At 43.6% G+C, this 23,505-nt stretch overlaps 1 protein-coding gene across 2 annotated transcripts in view; it reads left to right on the top strand.

Moving 5' to 3' along the window:
• The first annotated feature begins 5,409 nt into the window (after positions 1-5,409).
• Positions 5,410-23,505, top strand: part of LOC147615344 (peroxisome biogenesis protein 5-like) — a 45,383-nt gene continuing 27,287 nt past the window's right edge. For both annotated transcript variants that reach the window (XM_086779429.1, XM_086779430.1), the window contains exons 1-2: positions 5,410-5,997; positions 6,217-6,342. In XM_086779429.1, the coding sequence (XP_086635555.1) occupies positions 5,878-5,997; positions 6,217-6,342 (246 nt within the window). In that variant the 5' untranslated portion in view covers positions 5,410-5,877. The remainder of the gene's footprint in view (positions 5,998-6,216; positions 6,343-23,505) is intronic.

Below are 23,505 nucleotides of genomic sequence, written 5' to 3' on the forward strand. Positions count from 1 at the left end.
TAAGGGAAAAAACCTCCCGCGAAGAGGGAAAGAGTACCCCGGCCCATTATTAGCCTACATCAACACATCACTACTATATATACAGTAATGACTTGAGAAAGGTTGACCACATAGTATCACTCAATAACACTGGGATACATAATCTCTAGATAAGAGAAGCATCAATAAAATTGTGAGTACTCCCATCATCAAAACACAGGGGTTCCCATGACTTCCCTCTCGATATATAGATTTAATCACATGGAGATCGAAACTCTCATGTTCAAATGTCAATTCTCACAATTACTATTCAAATTATAGACATCAATACTATCAATAAGTGAATTACTTGGACTTCTACTAGATTGTACCAAGTGTGCATGTGCCTATGGTTATACAGCTTTGCCACCATGTTCAAGTCAAGAGTGTACCTTAGCTTTACCAAATCAGGTGTCATTGGGCCTTGCTTTATTTTCGTAATTGCAAATTCCCAATGTGGGTGCTCTAGCTCGTCCATCGCATCCTCACTTTCTCATCACATCGGAATGTTGCTTTGCCAATGGGGTGAAGGAAGAGCTCTCTTGCCTAGATGGATGCAAATAGATATCAAGCACAAGGTAAGACCCCTTTATGTTCCAGTGCCATCTTACAAAAGATAAGTGTGCCCATTATGGTAGGTCGAGTAGGTGAAACCATGTTAACCTAGGGTGTGGTTAACATACCCCCCTTCCTAATGGTGTGACTGTGCCCGTATGTCACCCTAGTCATTAGTGAAGCCATTGTATCAAATGTGTCTAATTCCTCTTAGCCCCGGGGGTTTTCAAGCATGCTCTATAAGCTGGTGAAGACAGAATTCAGTTTTATCAAGTCTACAGTGAGATCCAAGCTCTTCATCAAATCTGCAGGTGACTTTGGTAAAACAGAGATTAAGCTTTCAATATTTGGTCAAATCTTGTGTTTCTTGGCTTAATCCTCTACTAGACTCATTGCTATTGATGGCTTTGAAAGCATTTGAGCTCATTTGAAGTCTAAGGCACCAGATCTCGACTCCCCGCATACTCTGTTTTTTGTACACAAAACAGTGGATTAATTTACTAATCAATGATTAATCAATGCTAATCACTATATTTTGGTACAGTTGAGGGTTCAAATTAACCATTAGGTATCTGATACAGATCCCTATAACTTCAGATTGCAATTCGGAGTTGGTTTGATACTCCAACCATTCCGTACAAATTGGTCACCCTTGATTTAATGTAATTTCTGGTGATTTTATGCTGATAAATTTGTTGTAATCATCTCTTAAACACCAGATTGAGTTGTAAAAGGGTAGACATTGCCCTTGAATCTTGAAATCGGATCAAGAGGTAAGACCCCCTTCACATCACCATGAGTACAGCACAAGAAATAGACAAATTTAATGGGGAGCAGTTTTACACATGGCAGACAAAAACCATGTATTTGCTCATGAGGAAAAATCTGTGGGGGCTAGTTGAGGGAAGAGATGAATGCCCAGAGAGAGGGAAAAATGAGTGAAAGAGCAGGAATGAAAAAGCATTGGGACTTATTGCACTCAGTTTAAATGATGAAATCATTCATCACATCACAGGGATACAATGGGCAAAAGATGCATGGGATGAACTCAATAAATTATTTGGCACACAAGCAAAAAATTCAAAGATAAATCTGTTAATGCAATTCTATAAATTGGACATGAAGGAAAGTGAACCTTTAATCACACACTTGAACAAATATAAAAGCATTAAGCAACAGCTGGCAGTTTATTGGCAAAAAGGTAGAAGATAATGAGGCACTAGCAGTGCTTCTGAAGAGTGTGGACAAAGGTATATATGAAAATATTGTAGCAACACTAAAGAATGTACCTGAATTGAAGCTACACGAGATAGAAGCAGCTCTACTAGAGCAAGAGAGCAGAGGCAAAGAGAAGAAATGGCTCGACTCAACAGCAGGAGAAGAAAAAGCATTCTTCACTCGAGGAGGATTCTCTCGAGGACAAGGACGAGGAAGAGGCAGAGTAGGAGGAAGGACCTTCACTTGCCACAAATGTGGAAAGCCAGGACAAATGGCAAGAGACTGCTACAGCAAACCCAGTGGAGAAGGAACAACATCGGCAAACTTCATGGAGGCTCCAAAGGAAGTGGAGTCGGATCATCTTTTCTGAGAGAGAGAGAGAGAGAGAGAGAGAGAGAGAGAGAGAGAGAGAGAGAGAGACCCCACAACCCAATGTAACCTGTCCCAACAAGGTAAAACCACCTCTGAGCCACCGATGATGTAGGCCACGTGGTAGATAGATGTATGTGTGAGCACTTTAGTCAAGGTCGCGGCGGGCACTTATAGTAGCCTTGGACACATAGAGAGAGAGAGAGTGTGTGTCAAGGACTATGGAGTTTAGGGACTTGAGGCACTGGTCGCGGACTATCAAGTAAGAGAGAAACTTGGTATAGGGTCCAGGTGTGCTAGAGAGTATTCACTTGAGGGGAGGTGTTGAAATATACAAGTGAATAGGGTGTGTGCGGGAACAAGCCCTTGGTTAGAGGCTGTAAAAGAGAATGTGTAAATGTGAAAGAACCTGTGAAAAGGTGAGAAGAATCTAGAGGGAGAGAATAAAGGGTAGCATGAGAATATTTAGGAAGTGTGAAGATATTCTGGGAAAAGTGAAGAGGTGGAGAGAATCAGGGAAAAGAGGTGGAGTGAACATGGAGAAATCAGTGGGATTTGATGCTTGATGTAAACACTATAAATTGAGACATTGCCCTAATGAGAATTTGCTGGTTTTTCATTATCCATGCCTACATTAATCTATTTATTAATTATACTAATTACGTCTTAATTACTCACTAATTACGTCTTAATTATTTGCTAATCACTTTGTTAATGATGTTGATTCTAGTGTTTGATCCACCATAGCTCATCACAATGCCCTAATTTCAACACATGCCACACAAAGACGCACCAAATAGAAAAGAACCAGCAACAAGCATAATTATGCAAAGACAAAACCACTCATAAGAGAGAGAGAGAGAGAGAGAGAGAGAGAGAGAGAGAGAGAACCTTTTGGGTTTAACCTTATAATATAACAAGGATTGAAATCAGTTACCATGTATGCATCATTTTCTTGTATCCTACAAGAAAATAAAATAATAAACATCTCTTCAAAGCAAAGGACAAACATGCACAACTATTGAAAAAAATGAATAGTAATATCGTTTACCTTGCACTCTCTCCATAAATGTGTCAACTAGTTTTAGTTCCTTTAGTCCACGATGCTATTGTCTTAGAAAAGTCAAACATATTCAACTTCGGTCCTTTGATGGACACTCTCAATGAATCAATATTTTTTGTAGACAATAAATTTTCCAATTTATCTTTATAAGATTTTGAGTAATAAATCCCCTTGTAGCTCGCAGTTCTACAACATTGGAGCAATGCAATCCCAACTAGAGTTAAAGCATAGGATATTTATCTCTTATCGTGTTGTTTCTTTCGATGGCACTCCAAGTATCTCATAAACTTCATTCCTTCCACTCATACTACGGAGCTTGCAACTTGAAATATTGATATTCTTCCTTTGCTAGATGTTTATGTATAATTGCTACAGACTGTACCACGTGCTAAAACCTTTTCTTCTCCATAAAATGATATCAGTGTTTCAATCTCAATGTTACCAAAATCTTTTTGTTCTACACGAGATGGAAAGCTACAAGGTGATGAAGCCTTGCTGCTCAAGATACTCTCATTATCGAAAAATCTTTCCATCAAATTTTGAATAATAGACCTCACAAAATTTCTTTGAAAACCTAACATCTATCTAAATCAACACCAACAATGAAGTCTCAAGAAATATGGATGCTTCTATACATGCATCTCGCGAAGATGCATGCAAAGCATGTAGTTGACCATTGGGAGGTCTCCAGCTTGGGATCCTAAGGCATCATGTGTTGATGCATTGATTTCAACCTCGGGACCTTCAATGAAGTAGAGTTTGATTGCTCGAATCTCCAACTCAATGAATCCTATAAAACTAATGAGATGTCTACAAAAGAGCTTTGAAACACTGCTCAAAACTGAGAATCTCTCTAAGATATCAGATATAAAATGTAGATTATAAATAAACTCAAAACTTGATATATTTTCATAGAGAGTAGCATTCTCCTTTTTGGTCATAACTAATAGAGGCTCCAAAGTTTCACATACATTATGGATCACTTGACGTCTACTTAACCAACGAACTTTATGTATTCGGCTCATGCACAACAATGCACAACCAAACTCATTTTCTAGCTCATGCAAGATGTTAGCCCTTTTCACACTCTTTGAAAACAAGGAAGCTATTGAATTCATGACTTAGTAAAGAACACTCAAAGACCGATGATGCGAACTTAGTAAAGGCAAGATATTCTTTGGCCACATGGTGCGTGACTGCAAATAAATTTAAAACAATTCTCGTTCTCTACAGTTCTTCGTAGTTGCTTGGTTGGTAGTAGACATTTGGTTCACCGCTTCAGGTATTAGCACCATGGCATTCAACTTGAATGGTTTCAACTTCAACCAATCCCCAAATCTAATAAACAAAGTGTAGAGTTGAATCATACACTGATTTTTGTACTTGTTCCATTTTCTAATTATTTCTTCAATTAGAAATTGGAAAGAATTGTCAATCTCGAGTGAAAAAGATAAAGATCCTAACTATTTGTGACTCAACCCCAGTCGTTGACTGAACGCAGATTCATGGGCAGGTACTGACTCACTTAACACCCATTATCGGGTGGCTCGATAGCAATATCAACTTTATCTCTATTCTTAACCAAAGTATCAGTGATTACCATCTTTTGCTTTCCAAAAAAATGGGGTGCTTCTCAAGGGGTTTTGGTCTTTGCATGATCTATAAGTGCACTATGTTAAATATTGATAGAAACATATTGCCCAAATTCACTTTTGTCTCTATTATTGAAATAAGCCCAATCAAAAATTGTAGTCCAAGATTCGTTCCAACCACGTAATAATAAATAATTTTATATTTATATAATCACGTAATATATGTATATATATATATATATTATACAACCAAACTTTCAAAGTCTGTCTTATACACCCAATCCAGCTTTATTTTAAGGATATTTCTCCTTATAATCAAGAAACCTATTAATTCTTAAACCTTTTAAAAAACATGGCTTACCCCAATCAAATCGGTTTTTCTCTATGCTAGCCTTTGAGAAATACACTAAGGACGGTTTTCTAGCACTAGTCTACACACATTTTGGGCGGTCCATCATCCTTTCAAGTCATGTGAACAAGTTAGTTTCCTGGGCGGCCTCGTGCAAAAAACGCTTTTGGGTTAGTCTCGTGTGAACAAAGTCCCTATGTGCTTTGCCGCCCCCTCACTCTATTCCCTCCAACCGTGACTCTTTGAATCGTGTAACAACCGCTACTCTTTGAGTTCAGAAAATTCTAAGCGACCCCTGAAGCTCAATACACAGGCTAGACCAATAATCAAACTATTAAGCTATTTAATCTCAGTTACTTAGGCCCTTTCATTGATCGCAATCATCGCTTTTTTTTTTCTTCTTTCTTTGTTAAAGTCGAACTTTTGTTTGGGGTTAAGGGTTGGATTGACAATCAGAAAATTAAGAAGATTATTATCGAGCAATCAATAATCAGTTCAGTAGTCATAGGTTAATTAAGTAAACCATTGGTATATATACTATGTGCAGTCTTATGTTAATTTCACTAATGAGTTGCCATGATTAAAAGCTTTCTATAATCTGCAACCACAATACCAGATTTGATTGATTTGCTTGTAGGAGTCTTCTAAGGCATTTGATCACCATCTTTATCCCCAAAAAAAGAGTTTTTCCCAGTCAAAAATCAAGACAAACAATGGCGTTGCGCGATCTCGTGATGGGGGGTGGTGGGTGTGCTGTTCCAGGCATGTCTTCATCGGCCAATCCATTGGGTGGCTTGGCAGAGTCACTCTTTGGCTCAGCTTCTAAAACACAGGTTCTTCTTGTAACCATAGGTGCTTCTTAATTTGTTTACCTCATATTCATACCTACATACATTTGTATGTATGTATGTAGTATTTTATGTATACATTCATTCATGCCTCGTGTATGCATGCATGCATGTATGTCTCTATGTGTATTATTAGTCATGTATGCACTTGTGGATGTATGTATGCTCTAGATTTTTGACACAATGCTTTTGGAATGTCCACAGGAAAGGCTACAGGAATTCCCAGCATTGCCAGGCCTCGAGGAACCTTCAACAAATGAACTTGGGCCAGTGACTTCTCTTCCAGGTTTAGAATATGAGCAAGAAACTGGGCAACATCCTGATTCTCAGGTAGTTACAAACTCTTTTTATACTTTTGCATTTTTATCTTTGGTCTGTAAGAGAGCATAGTCAGAGAAGATAAAGCTATGCACCAGGCCACCTTCTGTGTTCTTTTGTGCAAAGGATTGAGGTGAAAGACATCGTCAAGAAGAATTTGCCTATGAATGGCTATAGGTCCAGAGATAGTGATCAGAGGGCAGATGTAGAAGAGATGCTTGTGAGGCAGCTCAAGAACACAGGAAGGCCACTATAGCTCGCCGACTCACCGCCTTCGGAACACTCACAAGCACAAGGGGCACCACCAGCTTCTCTAGCTGGAAAGAAAATCTCTCTAAATACCACACAGAGATACCCAAAGAAAGGCAATTTCATCAGCTCACATATCTCATTATAAAAGCCTTTTATCTGTCAGCAAGACTAAGCCACTCACATATCATCAACACAAACCCTGTTGTCCATTTACAAGGGGTTACATAAATTTTATCAATTTATAAGCTTCAACCCACTCTTCCTCGCACTCTCCTTTATCACACATTCACAGCAAACAACTCACACACACACTGTCCACAGCTTCTCTTGGTCTCACACCAGAGGCCTCAAAACAAGACGGCCACCTCCCAGTAGAAAGCCAGCAGTTGCACCAACACCTAGTCTCACAGTTGCCAGAGGCAGCTCCTTTGCTCTGCTTCAGTCACCACAGCCTTCTTGAGACGGTTCCTTTCACGCAGTCAGCCCTCTCTGGCGCCAGCAACTTCAAACGTGGCCTACCAGCCTCGCTGTCCTGCACTCCAAAAGCGGTCACCTTCCACACGTCGGTGTCCCCCGCCCGTCTTCAACAGCCACAGCTAGCCCAAGCAAAACCTTACCATCACCCTTATCTGCAACAGTACCAAGGCGGCTCTCTCTATTCTGTTTCCAGCCGCAGCCACACTAACCAGGCGCTCCCACTAACTCTCATGCACTGCCCACCGGCTGCTTACCACACTTCAAAGCCAGTCGCCAGCCCCATGGCCGGCACTCTCCACACACACCAGAGCCCCTCTGGTCGACCCAAGGCGGCCAGTCCACTTTCACCCGCCAGCCAGCTCTCTGTGCTCAGCACTCCCTTCACAGCTGTGGGCGCCCTCCTCACCTCTCTGGTTATTTGCAGTGCTTCAGCCTCTTCACTCGGTGCTTCATACTCCTCAGAGCACCCTCGCCTCCACCATCACTGACGGCCAGCTTTTGTACCCAGACGGCTCCCCTGCGTTCTTCGTGAAGGCAATGAAGGGTTAGGGTTAGGGTTTACACAAGCTCAAGCAGGCGTGGAAAAACCAACACACAGAGAGAACACGACTTCAGCATGCTTGATTATCAAAAGTGAAGTACTATAGCCACATGATAGTGACCCTAAAGATAAGTGTTCACATGTCCGGCCATAAAATGTGCCGGGTGGACCAAAACACTTATAAACTGCATATAAGTGAAACTGAACTAAACTGGGGGAAAAAACCTCCACTAACTGAAGTAAAAAGTGCCCCAGTAATCTACTGATGATCACTAGCACTCCTCTGGGTGCATACACAGCATAAAACCCAACAAACCCCCCTGGAGTGATATGTGATCACTGTACATCATCCACCAAAAGGAAACAAATTCAAAGCATTGCGGAATGCTTCAAATTTCGGACGTGGTAATGCCTTGGTGAAGATGTCTGCCACATTCTGATCTGTAGGACAGTAGATCAGACTGATATCTCTTGCCTGGAGTCTCTCCCGAACAAAATGATAGTGAATCTCAATGTGTTTCGTGCGAGCATGAAACACAGGATTTTTGGCCACGGCAATGACACTCTGACTATCAGTATAGATAGGTGTAGGCTCCTCCACTGAAATATCCATATCAGTCATGAGACGACGCAGCCAAACACACTCAACAGTAGTAGTGTAGGCTGCTCTGTACTCTGCCTCACAAGACGAAGTGGCCACTGTGGTCTGTTTCTTGCTTAGCCAAGAAATGCATGAAGAGCCAAGGAAGAAACAATTTCCACTAGTGGAATGTCTGGTATCAAAATCACCAGCCCAATCTGAATCACTGTAAGCGTGTAACTGCATGTCACTCCCCTCAGGATAAAGCAATCCAAGAGACAAGGTACCCTGCAAATAATGGAATACACGCTTCACAGCTTGCCAATGTGACAACCGTGGGCTGTGCATGAATCTGCTCAACTGAGAGACTGCATACTGAATATCTGGCCTTGTATTACACAAGTAAATAAGGCACCCAACAGCCTGAGCATATGTAGTGGCATCAAAGGAAACACTGTCATCTTGTAGTGACAGTTTCATCCCAGGCTCCATAGGAGTACTAATAGGCTTGCAATCCTGAAATTTAAACTTCTCCAAAAGTTTAGCAACATAGCGTGATTGCAACAACCCAATGCCTCTGTTATCCTGCACAAACTGTATGCCCAAATAGTAATGTACAAGGCCCAAGTCAGACATGTCAAATGTCTGTTGCAGTATCTCCTTAAAAGCTGCAATTTTGTCATCATTTGATCCCATGAGCAAGAGATCATCCACATAAAGACTGATGACCAGCAGATCTGTCTCTTCTTTCTTTACATACAGAGTGGCTTCTGATGGACTGTTCACAAATCCCTGAGTGAGTAGAAAAGCATCTATTTTTGCATACCAAGCTCGTGGAGCTTGTTTCAAACCATACAAGGTCTTTTTCAGCCTGCAAACTTTCCCCTCATGACCATGTTCTGGAAATCCCATGGGCTGAAATACATAAACTTCCTCCTCGAGGTCCCCATGTAGAAATGCAGTCTTTATGTCCAACTGGTGAACAACCCAACCACGATGTGCAGCCAATGCAATGACACACCTAAGTGTCGACATACGGGATGTAGGAGCAAATGTCTCCTCATAATCAATGCCCTTCTTCTGTGCATAGCCCTTTGCAACTAGACGGGCTTTGTACTTGTCAATGGATCCATCTGCATGTCTTTTCAACTTATAGACCCATTTAGTACCAATTGCTTTCTTGCCTTTGGGCAGATCAACCAAATCCCATGTTTGATTCTTTTTAATAGAATCAAGCTCATCCTGCATGGCTTTGTTCCAATGCACATTATCTCGTGCATCCACAAATGAATCAGGCTCATCATCATCCTGTAAACTGGCTGCCATAACCAGATTCAAATCCATGATGTGTGCATGCTCATTGGTCCTTGTTTCCCTACGAGTACGACCAGCAAGAGGACCCTCTAAATGGCTGTCCTGTAATGTCCTCAAATACCATCTAGGTATATGTCTGACCTGTGGTGCCTGCTGCCCCATATTTGGTTCAGCTTCTGGCTCATTTGGCTGCTGAATTTTTGCACCCCCTACATCATTTGCTGGCTGTCCAGTACCCTCATGAGTTGGATCACCAACTGTGGAATGAAACTCCATGGGTAGTAGACCTTCAAACACATCATTTTCAGCCTGATTTGCCTCATAACCAGCCATGGATATTTCTGATTTTTCATCAAAAATCACATCCCGACTAGTGAATATCTTCCTGGATAGTGGGTCATATAACCTGTAGCCCTTGCTCTCACGGCTATACCCAACAAAAATGCACTTTGTGGCTTTATCATCCAGCTTCCTCCTCAACTCTTTGGGTATGTGTGCATATGCAAGACACCCAAAGATACGAAAATGCGATACAGAAGGCTTGCGGCCATGCCAAGCCTCAAAAGGAGTAATAGAAACCAATGCCTTTGTGGGACATCGATTCAAAATATGACAAGCACACATGACTGCTTCCACCCAAAAGATATGTGGTAGCCTTTTTGCCTTTAGCATACATCTGGCCATCTCCATGAGTGACCGATTCTTCCTTTCTGCAACCCCATTCTGCTGTGGAGTGTAAGGAGTAGTATACTGATGTTTTATACCTCTACTCCCAAGAAAGGAATTCAACATATGTGACATATATTCCCCCCCTCGGTCAGAACGGAGAGTTTTCACCTTGCATCCTGACTCTGTCTCAGCAAGTGCTACAAAGGCCAAAAATGCATCATATACCTGTGATTTCTGTGTCAAAGGATAGACCCAGCATATACGAGAGAAGTCATCAATAAATGTTGCAAAATAGAAGCAACCACCTAATGACTTCGTCTGCATGGGACCACAAAGATCACTGTGTATAAGTTGCAACTTTGCAGTTGCTCTTAGAGCCTGATCACGTGGGAAGGAAAACCTGTGCATTTTTTCCAAAATACATCCTTCACAAATGTGATCTGGAGGCTTCTCCATGAGAGGTAGATCTGTAAACATATTATGTCGCTGCATTAGCATAAGACTACCAAAATTTACATGCCCCATGCGAGCATGCCATAACTCCGCATCAACCATAGCTGGAGTAAGAGTGAATGCATGATAAGCAGACTGATCCACTGGCTGAAATGCATCCAACTGATAAAGTCCATGACATAATGTACTAGTAAGCATCAAGGTCAAGGCATTAGCTTTGTCTCTTACCATGCATTTATCATCATCAAAGTGGACTTGCATTCCACAATGTGCTAAAGAAGAAATGGACAACAAATTCTTCTTTATCCCTGGTACATATAAGGCATCTGTAAGGCGGAGAATGGAGCCATCAATGGCTGTGAGCTGAATCTCCCCAATGCCACGAACTGGATATGAAGCATTGTTGGCACACTGAACAGTTTTGCCAACAGGGGCAGGGCCAACATGACTAAACAAATCCCTGCGAGATGTGATATGCTTTGAGGCACCACTATCAAAATACCAAGTACATGCATGCTCTGTCAAACTGAGTGCCTGTGAAGACCAAGAGGCATCATAGCTGCATGTATAAAAACAGTAATCCCTGTCCTCAACAAAAGAAGCAGTCTCTGGAGGAGCTTTAGAAGCATCATTAACAGACATCCCAGCTTCCTTTGCCTTCTCTTTGGCAATCCTCTTCCTACATTCCGTGATGTAGTGACCTGGCTTCTTACAGTAATGACATTTGCCCTTCTTCTTGGGCTGTCCATCACTTTTCTTGGTATCCTGTGAAGAACCACCATCACCTGAATTTTGATTTGCACTCTTTGGTTGAGTTTTTCCTTTCCCCTTTTGACTTGTAGTAAATGCATGTTCAGTATTTGTGTTCATATTCATATTCTTCCTCATTTGCTCCTCTTGTAGTAAGAGAGCAACAAGTTCCTGATACTTGAGGAGTTCAACAGCATTCCTCATGCTGAGGTTCAAAGAGGTATGAAAAGCCAAGTAAGATCTTGGCAAAGAGTGCAAGATGGTGGACACAAGCTGTGTCTCAGGAATAATCTCATCCACATTGATGAGTTGTTCTCTCAAATCTTGCAGCTTGTTTAAGTGGTTAGACATATCATCTCCTTCATTCATTTTCTGATTTTCCAGCTCTCTTTTCAAAAATGAGATCCTAGCCTCATTACGAGCAGCATACATCTGCTCCAAAGTCACCCATGCATTCTGTGAAGAGCCAGCTGAACGGATATGAGGTATAATGGACCTCTGAACTGACAATGCAATGAGTGACAAAGCTTGTGCATCCTGGCATCCCATGTCTTTTGAGCATTTGTTCTTTGAACAGGCAATGGCTGTCCTGGAGCCTGTACCTGTTGTCCTCGTCCACGAGCACCCCCTTGGGGAGGAGTCTCTGGAGCCAATGGACCTGGACGTGGTTCATCACCACTAACAAAATCCCAAAGACCTTTTGCCACAAGCACATTTTTCAGCATAAAACTCCACAAGGAGTAGTTCGTGCCATCCAATTTGTCTTCCTTAGACAAATATGTGAATACATCACTTTGCTGTTGATTTGCCATTATGCTTACGCACAATGTTGTACCTGTTTATCAAAAAACCCAATAGCAGAAACCCTGATAATAACTGTACTCCACTGAATACAGTTCACCCAAATATGCCTGCACTCTCAATCCTCTGAATGTGCAGCTCAATGCACCAATGACTGAGTAGAGCAGCAAATGGCGTACACAATGCCAAAATGCCCCAAAAATGCCCAAATTTGCTGCACCCAAACTGTGCAAAAAACCTGTATAGTTCTTTGCTAGAAAATCTGCCTGTTGTGCCTGTATATTTTTCACAGAGAAAATAAAAATGCCCAAAAACTGAATTTTAATGCTTACCACTGAATGACTGAGTAGCTTGTGGTATTTTTGCAGGTACAGATCACCAAAGTGCAAGTACAATTAACTGTACTTCACAGGACTGATGATGTGGAAGTACTGTGCAGGTACTGAAGGTACGGAAGTTTGAAGGCGGCGCTTACTGTACGGGCAGGTACAGTACTGTGTTGGGCGAGCAGGTACACGTCAGGTACAGAAGCAAGTACGCAGCCTGCGCAGGTTTGTACAGTCGCCAGGTACGGAAGCAAGGCCACGCGTTGCACAGTACCTGAAGGCGGCGCTTGACTGTACGGGCAGGTACAGTAACTGAAAGCGACGATTTGCAGGCGGCGCAGACTGGGTGTACGGGCAGCAGGCGCACAGGTGTAGCTGAAGGCGGCGCAGACTGGGTGTACGGGCAGCAAGCGCACAGGTGTACGGCGCTCAGAAGTACGGGCAGCAGGTACTGAAGCTGCTATACGGCGCACAGATGTACAGGCAGCAACAGTACTGTACGGCGCAGAGGTGTACGGGTGCTATACGGGCAGCAGCAACAAGAGCTTGGCAGTGTACAGGTAGGGCAATGCAGAGCTTCAATGCTCTGATACCAATTGAAGGCAATGAAGGGTTAGGGTTAGGGTTTACACAAGCTCAAGCAGGCGTGGAAAAACCAACACACAGAGAGAACACGACTTCAGTATGCTTGATTATCAAAAGTGAAGTACTATAGCCACATGATAGTGACCCTAAAGATAAGTGTTCACATGTCCGGCCATAAAATGTGCCGGGTGGACCAAAACACTTATAAACTGCATATAAGTGAAACTGAACTAAACTGGGGGAAAAAACCTCCACTAACTGAAGTAAAAAGTGCCCCAGTAATCTACTGATGATCACTAGCACTCCTCTGGGTGCATACACAGCATAAAACCCAACACTTCGCTCCCGTCTGCTGCTGCCTTCAGCAAGGTGACACACGACTTCTTGACCCCAGCTGTGCCTTCTCTACGCTTGCAGATCACCCTTCCTCACTTGGTCACGCCTCTCGCTGCAAAATCCCAGGATCACCCCACTCCTCTCTGCAAGCGGTCCTTTCACACCAGGTAGCCCTCCCGTCGGCTTCTTTTGACACCAACAGCTTCCGTCTCTTTCCCACAGGCAGCGCCCCACCAGCCTCTGCCTTCTCCAAGACGGCTGTCAGCCTTCTGGCTCTCCTTGCCGAATCCTCACAGAGTGACCATCACGTTGTTTCTTTCTTCCCCGGTGACTCCTCTCACCACCCAGCGATCGTGGTCTCTGCAGAATCTCCCTCATGGCGGGTTTCCTTGTTCTGTTCCTTTTCGACCCTCGCCAACCGCTTCCTCTTCACCAGCGGCTACCATCTCTTTCTCTCCTCCCTTCTAGACGTCGAGGTGGCGGCCCAAAAAAACTTCCAAGTGGCCATTGATTTTATTGGCCACGTATATTATGTTTTGTATTTTATTTTTTAAAGCTTCAAAGCCTCAAGAATGGCCACATTTTCTTCTTTATTACCTTACTTTCCTCAATTTCACGTGCGGCGCCCATACGTCCAGTACAAGAGCTGCCCACGGCCACCATCATCAGCATCTCAACTTACCAAATATGACCAATTCAGTCGGTGCCCTGCTTTTAGTAATAACCTGCACACCATATTGTTGCCATAAAACTTCCAGATCTCGAGCATTTGCTCCAAAAAAAAACACGTGCATATACCAGCTTACAACAAAACCACTCAGCCTATACACTTGCCAGGGCATTCAAGGCAAAGTTTTATTGCACACCATGCATCCCATATGTACACGGACTCAAAACATCTTTACAGAAAAACGCCTGACATACTTTGCCCAACCCCCAGCCTGCTGAATCATTCATGATCAGCAGTAAAAAGCATTTCAAGACCTAAATCCATATCCAAAAACTGTCCTTTATCTGAAATCACATCTTCAGACACTGCATCTTGCACAATTACCATCAGATGTGCATAATACTTCTTCAGCCTGTATCCATTTACCCTGGAAGCATGCAAAGTCCCATCTAAATCTGCCAATTGATAGGTACCATTTGCAAATCCTTGCATCACCAAGAAAGGTCCTTCCCACTTAATTTGAAACTTCTTATGAAAGGAATTCAGCCTGCTATTATAACGTAATACCAAGTCATCCTTCATAATTCCCTTGCTTTTAATCTTCTTGTTGAACTTCTCCAACGTCCTTGCCTGCATATCTTCATAATGCTTCAAAGCATTATCCCTGTTAAGCTGTGCTTCTTGTAAAAATAACAGCCGCTCTTTAAGGGCATCTTCAGGTTTTTCCAAAAGCTTTTCCAACATTTTAACAGCTGGTATTTCCACCTCAATAGGTAATAAGGCTTCCTTCCCATAAACAAGATGAAATGGAGTGAAACCCGTACCAGTTTTAATTGCTGTCCTGTATGCCCACAAGGCAGCAGGCAACTCCAGATCCCAATTCTTGCCTTGTTGCTCTGTCACCTTAGATAAAATCTTGATCAATTCACCATTGAAACGTTCATTCAGGCCATTACACTGTGGATAGTAAGGTGTGGTAAAACTGCGACTGATCTTCATCTTTGTACATAAATAGTCCATAAGCTCTGCTCTGAAACCTGGACCCTGATTAGAAAGTAATTCCAATGGCATACCAAATTTACAACAAATATCCTGATATACAAACTTTGCCACCTCCTTAGCAGTAATTTGTTTCACTGCCTTTGCTTCTGCCCATCTAGAAAGGTAATCAACTGCAGTCAAGATGTAGCACTTCCCTCGGCTAGTAATAGGCAATGGTCCCACATCATCAATTCCCCATTTTTTAAAAACATCATAAGCAAGAATTGTCTTCCTCATTTCAGGCTTTAATATCCGTCTACTGTGAGCTTGGCATTGTTTACATGACCTACACCAATGATTAACATCCTTATGTACACTTGGCCATACATAACCTTCCTGCAATACCTTATGCAAGGTAATCTTTGAGGCAAAATGTCCACCGCATGCTCCTTCATGATTTTCCTTAAGAATTTTGTAGATTTCTTCCTTCCAAGGTACCCGTCGCATTATCAAATCAATTCCCTTCAAATACAAAGCATCACCAACCATCACATACCTTGCAACTATCCTGATGAAACCATATTTTTTTGATTTTTCAATACCATTAGGAATCATCCCTGTTAACAAAAACTCCTCAACATCCTGTAAATTCTCCCTGCCACAATAAAATGATGCATGAGCTTTAAGAACAAAAACTTCACCAATCATTCCCTGGGCTGCTTCATGAGCCTCCTCATTATGGCCTCGATCCACATGCTTAAGACTCCAAGCTTCAAATTTCTTCAACAAACCTTTAATCTTGAAACACATTTCTTTGAGTAACATATTCTTTGACTTCCAAACTCCCAATACCTGTTTTACTACAAGCAATGCATCTCCTCGAATGCGAATCCTGTGTACACCATGCTTCAATTGCTATGTGCATCCACTTTAACACCCTTTTTAAAAACAAGGCAACCCTGTGGATCATAAAGCACCAAACCTCCTGAGGCTGCATCATGGCTTTTCCTGTAAGAACCATCAAAATATAATAAGTGTGCATTCACCAACTCAGCCGCATCCTCAATTGGCTTCTTGATGGTCTCCTCCTTTATAAGAAGAGGACTCTCCTTATACGTCAGTAGATCAGCTAAGGTAGCCCGGGTACTCTCTTCCACCAAGAATGAGAAAGTAAATTCCTGCAACTCAATCACCCACTTCATCATAGCCTTAGATAAATTTGTGCCACTTATTAACTGAGGCAAAAAAGTGTAGCTCGTCAAAAACACAAAGGGACGGGGCAACAAGTAATGGCGGAACCGCCTACATGCATACATCACACTAACCATAACAAGTTCCACCTCTGATAACAACCTTTCTCTGGCAAGTTTTACCCTGCTAGCACAGTAGACTGGTTGCATATAATGTGATTCTCTCCCCTTCTGTAACAGCATAGCTCCAATAGCATCTTCACCTACTGAAGGATTGACATAAAATACCTGTTCCCAATTAGGCGCCTGCATTGTAGGAATAGCTCCCAACACCTCTTTCACTTTCTGGAAAACTACCTCACACTTCTCCGTCCAATGCAAAGGATCATGCTTTGTTGCTTGCTGCAAAGGATATAACAACTGTGAAGATAGAGAGATGAATCGAGCCATGTACTTCACCTTTTGCACAAAAGTAGCCAGTTGCCTTGTATTCTTTGGTGCAGGAAGAAGAAGAAGAGACTTGATTTTATCAGGATCTGGATCAATACCATTCTCTGAAACAACATGGCCCAAGAGCTTCACCCTTGGTTGAGCTAAAAAACACTTTTTTGGATTTAATTGACCACCACACTCATCATAACGCTGAAAAACTGTAGCCAGCCTATCACAATGCTCTTACCTGGAGCTGTATATACAAAAACCATCAATAAAATCCTTCACAAACTTGTTCAAAAAAGGAGATAATACCCAATTTGCCCTTTTCTGATAGTAGGCTGGTCCATTCATCAATCCAAAAGGAAGAACTTTGTAGCAGAAACACCTCCACGGTGTAATGAAAGTTGTCTTGCGCTGATCTTCTTCAGCAATCTTTAACTGGAAATAACCTGAAAACCCATCACAAACACTATACCTTTCATATCCAGCTATAGTATCCAAGATCTCATCCAAAAAAGGTAGGGGGTAAGAATCCTTCTTTGTAGCAGCATTCAAAGGCTTGAAATCCACACATATACGCCACCTGCCATCCTTCTTTGGACTCACCACCGTAGGACTTACCCACTCAGCTGTATCCACTGAAACCTGCACTCAACAGCTTATCAACTTCCTCTCTCAGGGCCTGCATTTGTTCTCGTCCCATCCTGCGAAGCTTCTGCCTAACTGTTTTTACACCTTCTTTCAATTCAATCCTCAAATCTGGCCCATTAAATCCTCGGATCTCCCTATAAGAGGTGATAAACAATTCTGGAAAATGAGACAGCATATTAACATATCTAACCTTTTCTCCACTCGAGAGATCCGGACTCAGCATTCCTTCAATCAGCTCCTGCTTCTTCTTCACTTCTATCTTTGGCTGCAATAATTCCTCGATCACTTCATATGACCCCATAGTATCTTTTCCCTCAGCACCCACTTTTTGCACTTCTTTATCTTCATTGCCTTGTTGCTCTGATATTAGGAAAGCCACATCTATCTCTTCTTCACTAGAAGCAGTAGTCGATGAATCCATCTCCAATTCAGAAGTACTGGTGGTAGTTTCCTCTTCACTCGAATCCTGTGGCCTCTCCCACACATCATTCAAAGATCTCCTACTATGCATCTCAAAAGATTTTTTATTACCCTGCTTATTATGCAAAGAAATGGTCCCATACCTCCAGTCCTGTACTGCACCCACCACTCGCAACCAGGGTCGTCCAAGAATAATTGGAAAAGCACCAAGACCCGCAGGCATCACATGAAAATCTACAGTAGCTTTGACATTAAAAGCTTCAATTTCCAACTCCTTTACCATACCAAGACATTTTACCTTTTGATGATTAGCCATCCTGATTCGAAAACCAGAAACCCCAGACACCCTCAAGCCTGACTGCTCCACACATGATTGGGTAATCACACAGATTTGAGCTCCTCCATCTATATAGGCCTGACCAAGGTTCCTACCTTTACTCCACACCTCCACAATAGGGCAAATATCTGGAAGCTCTTCTAAAGATAGTACTTTGACTGACCTCTTTTCTGACTCCTTTTCCATTGGATTCACAAGTCCCTTCCATTGCCTTCTCAATTTTGGCACCATCTCCACCAACTGCCCAAAGGTGATGTTGGCCTTCTTGTTCACCAAATCAGATTTCAAATCATAGCTGGTTTGCCCATCCCCCAGTGGGAAGTCTGACACCTGGAATCTTCTACGAGGCTTCCGTTTCCTTTTGGCTTTCACATCTTCTCCTTCCTGCTGCTTCCCCTTCTTACGGCTGGGTCCAGCCACCCCTTTTCCTTCTCTTTCATCTGTTGTGCGCTTGCCAACGGGCATCACATCCCCTTCTTCTCTCACCTGAACATTCTCCAGAGTAACAACATTCATGACCTTTGCCTTCCTCTTCTCTTCAGCTGTGATTCCACTGGGGCCTGCTTGATCCCTGATATCAATACTATAATCATTTGACCTGTCAGGTAACTGTGAAGGTAGTGGGTACATATCACCACCCATTCGTTGAGGCTTATCACAATCTGTACTCAGATGACCAAGCTCACCACAGTTCCAGCATGTAGGGATGAAACGACGGCCCCTACCGCGACCACGTCCATACCTTGCTTGTCCATCTCCCCCTTCATGATTATTGCCTCTGCCTCTACCACGTCCACCACCTATACTTCCCATTAAATTTAAGCTCAAATTCTTCATAAGATCAACCATCTGTTTCATATCCTGTCGCAATCCCTCATCAGAACCTGCAAGAACCATAGGTACTCCTTGACTAGCTTGTGGCACCATCTGCATAGCTTGGGCTTCAGTGGGCTTCATCCTCTCAATCACTGCACTCATGGGTGTAGCCTCCACTCTACGAATCTCCGGCTGTGCTACAACTGGAATCATCCCCAGCTGATTCATCCGCTACAATTTCCAGTCTTTTGATTTAGCAATTTCTACCGCATCCTCATAAGACCTGGGCTTCTTCAATTCCACTTTCCAGCGAATACTCCTCTTAAGCCCGGCTACAAACTTGTTTTTCTTCATCATGTCAGGGGGTACCTGGTCTTCCCCTAAAGCCCTGCATAGAGTCTCCCATAGCAAAGAAAATTTCTTCATATAATCATCTAATGATTCAAACTCACCTTGTGTCAGAGCTTGCACCTCATGCCAAACCTTGTCGGGGTCTTCTACATTCTTGAACCTGTTGCTTAGTGCTGTCTTTAATCCATTCTCAGTCATATCAAGATGTGGAACAGCAACCCTCAATGACTCCTCATAAGCCCTATACTAGGTCCTTGCATCCCCTTTCAAGCAAATGCTCAGTAGCCGCAACACCTGTACCGACTCATTGATGTGGTTGCTTATGCATGCAACCTCCATCCTTTCCAAGAAATCTGCCACATCCTCATTAGGGCTACCATAAAACTCTGGATAAGACATCATTTTAACCCCCAAACTTCACCTCAAATCCAAGAAAACTCCTTCCCTGAAACTCTCAATTCCTAGGGCACACACCCTGATAAACTGAAGAAAATAGCAGAGCAATCCTCAGTGGGGGCACCAGAAAGATGTGAGGCAGCTCAAGAACACAAGAAGGCCACTATAGCTCGCCGACTCACCACCTTCGGAACACTCACAAGCACAAGGGGCACCACCAGCTTCTCTAGCTAGAAAGAAAATCTCCCTAAATACCACACAGAGATACCCAAAGAAAGGCAATTTCAACAGCTCACATATCTCATTATAAAAGCCTTTTATCTGTCAGCAAGGCTAAGCCACTCACATATCATCAACACAAACCCTGTTGTCCATTTACAAGGGGTTACATAAATTTTATCAATTTATAAGCTTCAACCCACTCTTCCTCGCACTCTCCTTTATCACACATTCACAGCAAACAACTCACACACACACTGTCCACAGCTTCTCTTGGTCTCACACCAGAGGCCTCAAAACAAGACGGCCACCTCCCAGTAGAAAGCCAGTAGCTACACCAACACCTAGTCTCACAGTTGCCAGAGGCAGCTCCTTTGCTCTGCTTCAGTCACCACAGCCTTCTTGAGACGGTTCCTTTCACGCAGTCAGCCCTCTCTGGCGCCAGCAACTTCAAACGTGGCCTACCAGTCTCGCTGTCCTGCACTCCAAAAGCGGTCACCTTCCACACGTCGGTGTCCCCCGCTCGTCTTCAACAGCCACAGCTAGCCCAAGCAAAACCTTACCATCACCCTTATCTGCAACAGTACCAAGGCGGCTCTCTCTATTCTGTTTCCAGCCGCAGCCACACTAACCAGGCGCTCCCACTAACTCTCATGCACTGCCCACCGGCTGCTTACCACACTTCAAAGCCAGTCGCCAGCCCCATGGCCGGCGCTCTCCACACACACCAGAGCCCCTCTGGTCGACCCAAGGCGGCCAGCCCACTTTCACCCGCCAGCCAGCTCTCTGTGCTCAGCTCTCCCTTCACAGCTGTGGGCGCCCTCCTCACCTCTCTGGTTATTTGCAGTGCTTCAGCCTCTTCACTCGGTGCTTCATACTCCTCAGAGCACCCTCGCCTCCACCATCACTGACGGCCAGCTTTTGTACCCAGACGGCTCCCCTGCGTTCTTCGCTCTCGTTTGCTGCCGCCTTCAGCAAGGTGACACACGACTTCTCGACCCCAGCTGCGCCTTCTCTACGCCTGCAGATCACCCTTCCTCACTTGGTCACGCCTCTCGCTGCAGAATCCCAGGATCACCCCACTCCTCTCTGCAAGCGGTCCTTTCACACCAGGTAGCCCTCCCGTCGGCTTCTTTTGACACCAACAGCTTCCGTCTCTTTCCCACAGGCAGCGCCCCACCAGCCTCTGCCTTCTCCAAGACGGCTGTCAGCCTTCTGGCTCTCCTTGCCGAATCCTCACAGAGTGACCATCACGTTGTTTCTTTCTTCCCCGGTGACTCCTCTCACCACCCAGCGATCGTGGTCTCTGCAGAATCTCCCTCATGGCGGGTTTCCTTGTTCTGTTCCTTTTCGACCCTTGCGGCTACCATCTCTTTCTCTCCTCCCTTCTAGACGTCGAGGTGGCGGCCCAAAAAAACTTCCAAGTGGCCATTGATTTTATTGGCCACGTATATTATGTTTTGTATTTTATTTTTTAAAGCTTCAAAGCCTCAAGAATGGCCACATTTTCTTCTTTATTACCTTACTTTCCTCAATTTCACGTGCGGCGCCCATACGTCCAGTACAAGAGCTGCCCACGGCCACCATCATCAGCATCTCAACTTACCAAATATGACCAATTCAGTCGGTGCCCTGCTTTTAGTAATAACCCGCACACCATATTGTTGCCATAAAACTTCCAGATCTCAAGCATTTGCTCCAAAAAAAAACACGTGCATATACCAGCTTACAACAAAACCACTCAGCCTATACACTTGCCAGGGCATTCAAGGCAAAGTTTTATTGCACACCATGCATCCCATATGTACACGGACTCAAAACATCTTTATAGAAAAATGCCTGACAATGCTCAAGCATTTTCTCTGAGCCAGGTCATTTGGGAGATTTTGCGCCCATGTAGAACTGGAGGTGCAGGCACCTGCTGTTTGTCATGGGGCCTTGGAAGTGGATGATCTTATGAGGCTCCGCAAAGACACAGGCAGGGCAATGGAAGGCAAGCCCTGAAAAAAGCGCGACATGTCACACGCGTGACATCATAAACATCTTCGATTTCTGTTTGACAGAAGCAGGCCATCACTGGTTAGCCCCAGAGCCTTGCTGCACTTTGATCTGTAATCACCCTCTCCAAAAGGCCATGGAGAACGTCTCAAAAGTGTGGAAATGGGTCTATTCTGCTTATCGCTTGATGTCCTCAGGCAGCCAAGCATCCAGCCAGTTTGTGAGGCCTTGCAAAATGGTGCACTTCGATCTTACCAGCAGTAACCATAAAACAGAAGGTCCAAAGAGCAGGCATGTCAATGGTGGGTGTTTCAGAGAGGAGACTGGTCTTCAGCAAACCACTTCACCCTCTAGAATTTCTTGGAATCCCACTTTTCGCTGGTAATCACCTCTTTGAAATGCAGGGCTATAGCCGCCTAGCTACTACAGGCAGAAGGCAACCATGGAGAAATGACGGGGGAAAGGCTGCATGAAGAGTCAATTGATGCATGGGGGTCAGGGGTCAATTCCAAGGAGTCGGCATTTTACTGATGTGGAGGATTTATGAATCCCCAAAAAAAAGTATGAGCAAGGAGAGCTGTAACATTGCAAATACCAAGCCCCCCATTCTTCCTCTAGGAAAATGCAAATTTCTGTGAACTTTAGGAATTCCCTATTGTATCTGCAGGACCACGGTCCACACATACGAGTGAATCTTGGCTTCCACCTTGTCGAGCACATCCCTGTGGGCCATCATGGTAGACCGGTAAGACAACCAAGACCAAGTGGTGGGTGTAGCCGGTTGGCTTGAGCCATATACCAAGATATGTAAACACCACCCTATCTACCCCCTCCATCCACAAACTGGCCGGCCTGTAGCACTCCCTTGGAGGTGTCCTTCTGATGCATTTTGCTGATGTGGATGGCTGCCTACAGTGTGCTGTCCTGCAACTTGAATAGGGCTGCATTTTTGCTGAATTTGGCTGCCCTTGTGCTTTCCTAGCTCTATCCTTTGAGTGCCCACCACTGGACCGTCATGATGCGCCTTCTTCCACCCCTGTGTGTGGCTGCATTTGAAGCACTAACATGCCACCTTGCTGGCTTGCTCTGTCCGCCCTCTACTTCATGCTTTTGGCCCCTCTTTCTTGCCCTTTGGTTGAGTGCCCCTTGCACACACAAGAGCTATCTGGTATGGAATTTGCAAAATGCAGCCTTGATGAAAAAAAACACAAACTGATCTCCATGCCCTTATGGGAGAAAAAAAAATTGCAACCTTTTTTTTGTCAAAACCTGACGCTTTGATACCAATGTAACATGGGTGCTTGCGGGAGTGTGTTTACGAATTGATTGATTGCGATTAGCGCCTAATCAAAGACTTAAACCGATGCACAACAAACTGCTTCTTCTTCATGCTCAATACACTGTAGAGAGAGAGGACCTAATCTACCATGTATTATTAACATGAAGTATATACAATGCTGAATAGAGATACTCAATGGTAGCACTAATCTTGAGCTCTCAATGACTCAATGATGACTTATTGATCAATGAATATGGCTAAGGCCTATACTCCTATTATAGTGTCTAATGTTGATAAGTTGTCTACCAACCCTAATAATAATGTCCAACTAAGTGTTTTCACACGATA

This window comes from Cibotium barometz, chromosome 40, assembly GCF_041138505.1.
Source record: "Cibotium barometz isolate CiBa-2024 chromosome 40, ASM4113850v1, whole genome shotgun sequence".
Lineage (NCBI taxonomy): Eukaryota > Viridiplantae > Streptophyta > Polypodiopsida > Cyatheales > Cibotiaceae > Cibotium > Cibotium barometz.